At 36.8% G+C, this 8901-nt stretch overlaps 1 protein-coding gene across 1 annotated transcript; it reads right to left on the bottom strand.

Moving 5' to 3' along the window:
- Nucleotides 1-3194: 3194 nt before the first annotated feature.
- LOC134726374 (uncharacterized) lies at nt 3195-5366 on the bottom strand. The gene is made up of 2 exons (XM_063590774.1): nt 3999-5366; nt 3195-3833 (listed from the first exon to the last, which is right to left on the bottom strand). Exons 1-2 carry the CDS (start codon nt 5364-5366, stop codon nt 3195-3197), a joined length of 2007 nt encoding a protein of 668 aa, XP_063446844.1.
- Between the last annotated feature and the right edge of the window lie 3535 nt (nt 5367-8901).

Below are 8901 nucleotides of genomic sequence, written 5' to 3'. Positions count from 1 at the left end.
CTTCTCATACAGAAAATACAAGTAAATACATAATTATCTGTGTACCTTCTGACATCAATATGTGTACTTTTTTTTTTTTTTCTTTAACTTATCTGTACCAATAAAGTAGTTTTTTTTAAGATTAAATGTGAAGTTTCATGAATACTCCTAAGCCGATTGTCTTTTCATGTGTCAAGTAACGTGACATTCATTGCTTAGTTTTTGCATATATCTATATTTGTTCTGAATTATATTCATGATCTACTTTAAATCAGGCCGTTAGTTTTCCCGTTTGAATTGTTTTACCTTGTTTTATCGGGGCCTTTTATAGCTGACTATGCGGTATGGGATTTCTCATTGCGAAGGCCATACGGTGACCTAAAGTAGTTATGGTCTGTGACATTTTGGTCTTTTGTTGATAGTTGTCTGATTGGCAATAATACCACATCTTCTTTTTTTTATATTTACTTAAACTAATAGAAATGGTGATTATATATTGAATCATATAATTTTAAATGCTAATTCTATTTGAAAAAAGAAATCTAGACACACATATTTACCATATTTGTTTGAATTAGACAAGGGAATTTTCGAAAGGATTAATAAACATGAAAACAACCCATTTTTAAGACATATTCGGTCCGAAGCACTTTTCTGGATTTGCAATTATTAGGAACGGTCAAAAGCCGAACATTTGAAAGCCAAGGATTCATAATAAAAGAAAAAGTGGGAGAGCTATGTGACCTTCGAAGCACCTGTCAGGATTTATCATTGTTTTGGACGTATCGATAATAGTAAACACAAAAGCGTCTTCAATGCTTCGTATGCTTTACTAGTCTATGATATACAAGAGAGACGTCGGCAAGTGACGACGTTGCGGGCCTGTTGTTACGTAATTGGCGGTAAAACGTTAAACAAATAAAAGAGTATAAAGTAACTATAACTAATTCACAACATTCTGGGGGCCGCAAAATGCAATTACTGTTCATGTATTGTTCATAAAAAGGGTGTTGAAAAACACTTTTAACAATTAAAGTTCATATTTCCAGTGGCACCAGTTTCACAATTGGTCTCGTGGTAATCAGTCCATTTGGTGTACGTAATTTGACTGCTCTTAGGACTCCATCCTTCCCGGTGATCAAATCTTCTATAACTGCTAGTTTCCACATCATTCTTGGTGAATTGTCCATGATTTGTACGACGGAACCGATTTTCACATGTGCGCTTTGGTCTCCGGAGACGCGATGAAATTCTCGTCATCCAGTGAGGTATTCCATTCTCCATCGTTTTGTAAAGTGTTCAATCAAAGTTACTTTATGATTCAAACGTTTGTTTGCCACTGTGAAATCTAAATTAAAATTATTGTCCTCTGAATCAGAATTGTTGTCTTGCGATAATCTTCTTCCCTGCAGTAGATGTGACGGCGTAAGCGGCTCTGGATCTCGGATGTCGGACGATACATACGTAATCGGACGATCGTTGATGATACGTTCAATTTCTATCAAAGTTGTTCGTAATACGTCAGAATTTACTTGTGATTTTCCGAGCACTTTTTTCAATGTTGTTTTCGTAATTCCAACTAGTCTCTCCCACCATCCACCGTACCACGGTGCTGCTTTAGGGATAAATTTCCAATTAATTTGAATGTTCATTTCCTTCGGAATGTCATGTGAGGCGGAAACAAAGGTTGGTGCATTATCGGAATACACAGTACTCGGAATTCCTCTCCTACTTACGAATCGTCTAAACGCTAATTTGAATGACTCGATTGTCATATCCGTAACTAGTTCTAGGTGTACGGCACGAATACACGCACATGTGAATAGGCAAATATACGATTTTGTAACAAGTCCATTATCTTTAACGAATAGTGGTCCAGCGAAATCAACACCAGTTGTCGTAAACGGTATCATATCGGTGACTCTATCCTTTGGTAGCGGAGGCGAAATTTGCTGTGGAAATACTTTTCCGGTCACTTTTCGGCACTGTACACATTTCTGTACGATGTGGTTAACGCATTGTCTGATGGAAGGTATCCAATATGATTGGCGGATTTGCGTAATTGTCTGTCCAGCACCAGAATGTAACATCTGCAGGTGCGCGTTCAATATAACTAAGTCCGTAAATTGATTTTTCTTCGGTAGTAACACTGGAAGTTTCGCGGAGTCGTCTAACTGTGAATTGTGTATGCGCCCGGCGAATCAAATGACACCGTCTGTATCTATGAAAAAGCGCAGTTGCCTTACTAACGGTAGATTCTTGTCACGTGACGGGTTTACGAGTTGCCCCTTTTCACTACTAAATTTTACATTTTGAATATCTGTAATCCATGTACTAGTTGCGCGGTCGATTTCATCTTTCGTAATATCTTTTCCGTGTCTAGCATATTTCCTCAAGTTAAACGATCGCTTACTTTTACATATATTCACAAATTTAAACACGTAGCATGTAACTCGTAGTAACTTCTTCAATGACGAGAATCTTGATAGGTCAATTAATTTCGAAATTCCATTTAAAGCACACTGTTTTGTCTTTTCGCTGTCATCTGTTGTCGTTAACAAAAGAGTCTCTTGTTTAACTTGTGGGGTCCATGTAGGCCAACTGTTCTCATCTGATATCCACGACGGTCCATGCATCCACAAAGTCGATTCTTAGAATTGCGTTGATGATATTCCTCTAGTTTGAAGGTCGGCCGGATTTGAGTCTGTTACGTATTTCCAGTCGTAGTTATGTGTCGTTTCTTTAATTTCTATCACACGATTCTGAACAAATCTTCCAAATGATTTTAAAGACGAAATCCAGTGCAGAACGATCTGACTGTCACTCCATAGTACTGTGCGTTGTGGTTTTTGGGTTTTCGTGAGGTTTTTAGACATTCGAGCTCCTATTACTGCAGCCATCAATTCTAGCTTTGGTAATGTCATTTTGGCGAGCGGAGCGATCCGTTTTTTTGCAATTACGAGAAAAGAAGTGTTTCCTTTACATAAGTAGGCACTGGCGCCATAAGCGCGTTGGCTGGCATCAACAAAGACATGTAATGTGAATTTCTCGTTGCTTTCGTTCTCATTTTGATCGTTGAAATAATGTCGTGCGATTTTCGTATAAACTGTTACATCTCGGATGTCATCTAAAATTTCATACCATGATTTAACTATGTTGCTAGGCAACACCTGGTCCCTATCGTATCCTTCTTTCCATAATGTTTGTACCAGTAGCTAAGCTCTTACGGCCACTGGTCCAAGAATTCCGAGTGGGTCGTAAATTGACGATGATTTACTCAATATTTCTCTCTTTGCCCCTTGTGAATTATCAATATCTATACGATCTTCATTTAATTTCGCAAATGTCAATATGTCTGACTTTGCATCCCAACGCATCCCAAGAATTTTCGTCTCGCTATCCGTATCAAGTACGTTTTCCTTTGTAGCTTCGTTGCTAAGTTGATTGCTATTTGAATTCCATGTTCTCAAATTAAATCCTGCATTTGTCATGAGTTCTCTAGATTTTTCAAAGAAATTTAAGGCGGCTTCTTCCGTATTAACACTTGTAAGTACGTTGTCTACATACAAATCTCGCTTGAGTATCTCAGCTGTTGCACTTTTAACCGTTGATAAATGTTTCAATAATGTAGCGTTAATAATAAATGGCGAACATGTCGCTCCGAATAAAATTACCTTGAATCTGTAAGTCTCAAGTCCACTCTTGGGGTTGCTTGGATCTCTAAGCCAGAAAAATTGGGTGGAATCGCGGTTTTCTTCTTCTAGTCCAATCTGGAGGAATGCTTTCTCAATATCAGTTGTTAAGGCGTATTTCCCGTAGCGGAATCTTGTAAGTATATCTGTTAGCTGATTAAGCTGCGGCGGTGTAGAAGAAAGGCAATCATTTATGCTGGGTGACTCTGAATCTTGACGACAACTGCAATCCTAAACTATACGTATCGGTGTAGTCGATGAATCTTTTTTCACTGGGTGGTGCGGAATATAATGCACTCGATTAGTAGTCTCATCCAGGGTCTCAACCTTCTCTATAAAACCTCGATTTTCTTGGTCGTTGATAATGTTACCGTATATCTTAAGCATCTCTAGTTCTTTAGCAAGTCGGTTTATTACATTGTATGCTCTCTTTCTGGCGATCATCTCGTTGCTAGGCAACTCCGGATGTTCTTGTTTCCATGGAAACTCGGCGATGTACCTATTGTCTTTCAAATGAATGTTATTCTCTTGGTAAGTGGTCATTTCTTGTAAGTATGTTTTCGCTTTCACTTCGCTGTCTGTTTCTGTTCCTATGGATTCGATTTCCCAAAATTTATGTCTTTCACATTCTTCTAGTCTGTGTGGGGTCAAAATGTTCATAATCGATGACGTTGATTGATTATTACTGTTAGTGTTCAATTGTATAGGTCCTGATAGCAAGTATCCAACTTTGGACTGTACAGCGGTTGGTCCGGAACCTCTAATTACTCTGTCTCCAACTATATCCCAATAATAATCGGCGCCAACTAAGACTGATATATCAAAATCCTCGTCCTGTAAAGCTGGGTGGGCTAACTTCAATCCATTTAAATGCTGAAAACTCGACTGGTTCCTTGAGTAAGTATGTATCGGATAAGCAATCTGTGGTATAATAAGAACTTCGATAGGGATAAGTGTATTCTTTAGACCTTTTATATAGATAGTAGCAATTTGTAAATTTCTAACCTTCTTGTTGGATTCACCGAAACCGGATATCGTTATCGCTTCTTTCCTGTGTGGTCTAAGGTTTAATAAATCGGCCATCTCTTGAGTGATAAAGCTTCGCTGGGCTCCTTCGTCGAATAGTATATTGGCGGTGTTAAAATGTGTCTTGTCATACGTGATAGGTGCTTTCGCGGTTTTCAACAATACCTGCGATCTAACCAATGATGTTGATGAATGCATGCTTGCGACTGCGGCATCAGTATCTGGTTTTGATGTAATGCTATCTTTCGACTTGGTATACAAGTGTGTTTCAGTCTTTGAACAAATGCTAGTATGGTGTCGTTTATAACAGTTTTTACACGTTTTATCGGATTTGCAATCGGCAACTCTGTGATTTCCTAAGCAATTGAAACATGTCTGTTTCTCCTTAACAATGCGTTTTCGAGCTTCAATTTCCGTAACAGTTTTGCAAGCTAATGGGGCGTGAACTCTTTGACAAAAGATGCACGGCTTCTTGGTTATGTATCTTTTCCCTTTCTGATTTGCGTAGTTGCGATTTGTACCCGTAAAGAATGCTGATGTGGGTGTGTAATTTGGCTCTATATCATCACCGTTTACCGACTGATCCGCTTCCTTAATCGTTATCTCATGTTGAATAGCTTGTCGTAACGACGGCAAGTTCCAGTGGTCGCCTCCGAGGGCACGTACCATGTTTTCTCGTATATTCCCAGGTAATTTATTTAATATTATGGGCACTAAAAGGCTTCCGAACGACATCGTTTAAAGACAGGTTATCGTGTACGGCAGCACTAAACGAATCCCAAAAGGGTTGCCATTCTAACATATTCCCACCGAACGTTGGTAAATTTAATTTGGGAAGTTTGTGGTACATGCTGGAGTTTGAAAAAACGGACGCTGATGTATTTGCGTGCATGAAACTGGGCTGAGGTTGATTTTCTTGATGATTTGTTAAATTGATAAACTCGTGTGCATTTGGGTTAAGCATTGACTTACTTAACTGTTTGTCTGTGATTTCCGATTCCTTAATGATTTTTGAAAGTTTAGTTACACTCATTTCTATGTCATATGTGTATCTGTCGGCTTCCTCTATTTCTTCGCTCACTTCCTCTTCCGATAGTTCCTCCACAATCTTCTCGTTCAGTTGATCGATCGTTTCCTGCTTCTTCACAATAAGTCCTCGATTGGTTGAAAGTTCACTAACGTCATATTCCTGCAAAAGTTCCACGGAACTCGGTTCCACTTTCTTCAGTAACTTTGTAAGAACTCCCCGATGTCCAGCTCGTCTGGTCTTCATCTTCGCGGTACTCATCTTTCGTATTCTTCTGTTTTTGTCACGGCACCAATGTTTTGGACGTATCGATTACAGTAAACACAAAAGCGTCTTCAATGTTTCGTATGCTTTACTTGTCTATGATATACAAGAGAGACGTCGGCAAGTGACGACGTTGCGGACCTATTGTTACGTAAATGGCGGTAAAACGTTAAACAAATAAAAGAGTATAAAGTAACTATAACTAATTCACAACAACCATCATCAGGAACTGTCAAAAGCCAAATATTTGAAACCAAGGATGAACGATAACAGAAATAGTTTTAGAACTATATGACCATAGATGACCTGCAAAACATAGAAAATTCATCTTAAGTGAACCTTGCCTTGGGGATTTGAAACCTTAGTTTCTTTATAATCTAAAACATTATTACTGGAAAATAATGAGTTAAGGATTATTCTTCTGACTTTTCAGTCTCGTTTAGTCTCGTTGAAATCTCGTTCTTGAATTTTTTCCAAAATATATAATACAAGTGGAAAATATCAATGAATTTTAAAAATATTATTATCAAACATAACTCTGTGAAAAAATTGTGTATTTACAATGAATGGTTTTCGAGTAATCCAGTTTTCAAATTTTACGATCAATCAAGTCAGTATTTTTAGCCAAAATTTTGAGAAAATGGGTTAAGGATACAAATATGATTTTACAAGAATCATGTGCATCCCATATCATTTTGGTCTTTTCAAATTTCTAAGATATGTATTTTTTCAATCATTTATAACAAAAAAGTTGAAATAATATACATTTTGTTCTTAAAACTGAAAAAAAAGTTTAATTCTTGAAATTTTTGTCTCCTCAGAGTAAACATCCTTAAGCTCACAAAATGTAAATAATTTTTAATAAAGTTAATTACTTGCTAACGTAAATACGGGACACATCAGTGGCGCTCGAAACATATCATTAAAAACACCCAATAAAACGATTGTTAAGAAGATAAAAAATCAAACTTCTGAATAGTTGCTCGAAAAGCGATTGAGGTAATTTGCGCCTTTGAATAGCCAACCCTAGTATTTTGAGTAATTTACCATTTAAAAACAAAGTAAATTTGCAGGAAATGGAAAAATTACCGGAACCAATTTTATTGCAGCGAATGCGAGATGAATGATAGTTCATTAGGACACATAATCGGTGGTACTTGACGGGGGAAATGTTCACCAGTAGTGACATCGACCTAGAGGTTGTAGAAATTAGTCAAAGATACAAAGCTTGTAATGTAATACGCCTGACGAGCAATTTCAATTCAGCATACGTTGTAGATCAACCTTATTACACAATAGGCAAACTATCATTCGTGTTTCACAAATAAATGATGTAATTGAAAAGGATATGCATTATCACTGTGTCTAAACCACACCGGCAAAAATTATTCGGACTCGATGGTATCTATCATCCGGCACAATGACGGAACATTAATAGAAAGAAGAAAGCTAGGTTTCTCCTTATTTTCTTATTTTTTTTATGATGTCACATTGTACGGGAAGATAGATACTGACACGGAGATTGCAAAACTTGTTTTAATGAACATCTCAATACTTGTATTTCTGAGTATGGAACGAAAGAAATGGGTCATGTCAAAATAGAATTGGCCGGTTTCGTCAATTTTTACCACCCGGTTTGGTCATAAATTTCACAATGCATAACCCGTTTTGGTCAAATTAAAAAAAAATATAATCGCATTGCATTATAATTGATAATTTAACTTCAGTGTAAAAAAGAAGTTTTGTGACCGGGTCGTTGGAAAACAAGTTCTTTCACAGGACAACGGCTTATTATTTATATGATTAGTCTCAGATTCAAATAAATAATAAGCAAACACTAGAATTCCTACTCTTATAGAACACAAATAATTTAAATTTTACCTTGCATTCAAAAAATGTTAACAGCAGAATAGATAGAAATGGAGGTTATATCGCAAATTGAGGTTAAAGCTCTCAAATATGCGTTTTCTACATGTATATGAATTATGGAAAATATGTTTAAACTTGAAATTAGAGTTAAACTTTACGGTCTTAAAAAATCGAAACACACAATTGATATGTGATTTTCTCATACAAGAGAATGGACACCTTTATAAGGGATCTAATCATTCTATGTATGTAATCTTTTCTGTGATTGTTAAAAATAAATCTTCTTAAGGATAAACGTTGATGATAAGACAAATGTATATATGCATGCATAATCGACATGGAAAATGAATGTTTATTGGAAGAAAAGGATAAACTCTACCATGTATCAAAGGTGGGGTCGGGGGATTGGGGGGGGGGGGGGGTTCTAGATTCGCCACTTATCTTATAAAGTGTATACCGAATTAAAATATTGTGAGAATTAAGAAAGCATGGAGTCCCCCGCGAAATCGGATTATATGAGTTTTATAGCTTTGTTCGGTGTTAGCCAAGGCTCCATGTTGAAGGCCGTACATTGACCTATAATGGTTTACCTTCTGTTAATTGTTATTTGGATAGAGAGTTGTCTCATTGGGACTCACACCACATCTTCCTATATCTATTGATTATGTTTATTATAAACATTCTCAATGAAAATTCAAACAAGCGACGACACTAAGTGATTCGAATTCCTAGCGTTTTGAAGTATTTGTATAAAGCTGCATATGTCAAAAGTTAGAAGGGTTGACTGTAACATATACAAGAATGGAACACAGATCTAACTATTTTTTTCTCTATTTGCCATATGTCAATTGCCCCTGCCCATGACCTCGTTTCTATATTATTTTTCCTTCGGCCACAGACCTTCATCAATTGAATTGCGACCATTTAAGCATTTGTGACATGTCAGTGCGTACATGTAAATATAAATAATATGTCTTATTTGTTTTATTGCAAAAAACCGCCAGTGAAGTTGTTTGCTATGTCCGATCCGATTCGTAAAATTTG

The sequence above is a fragment of the Mytilus trossulus genome, chromosome 7, assembly GCF_036588685.1.
Source record: "Mytilus trossulus isolate FHL-02 chromosome 7, PNRI_Mtr1.1.1.hap1, whole genome shotgun sequence".
Classification (NCBI taxonomy): domain Eukaryota; kingdom Metazoa; phylum Mollusca; class Bivalvia; order Mytilida; family Mytilidae; genus Mytilus; species Mytilus trossulus.
This window is presented reverse-complemented; position numbering and strand designations above follow the sequence as displayed.

Bases quoted from the DNA above. Each gene is read 5' to 3' on its own strand.
- LOC134726374 (XM_063590774.1), bottom strand. From the start codon at position 5,366: ATGGTACGTGCCCTCGGAGGCGACCACTGGAACTTGCCGTCGTTACGA. The intron at 3,834-3,998 runs GTTGAGACCCTG...ACACCGCCGCAG, and splicing joins ATCGAGGTTTTATAGAGAAG to CTTAATCAGCTAACAGATAT.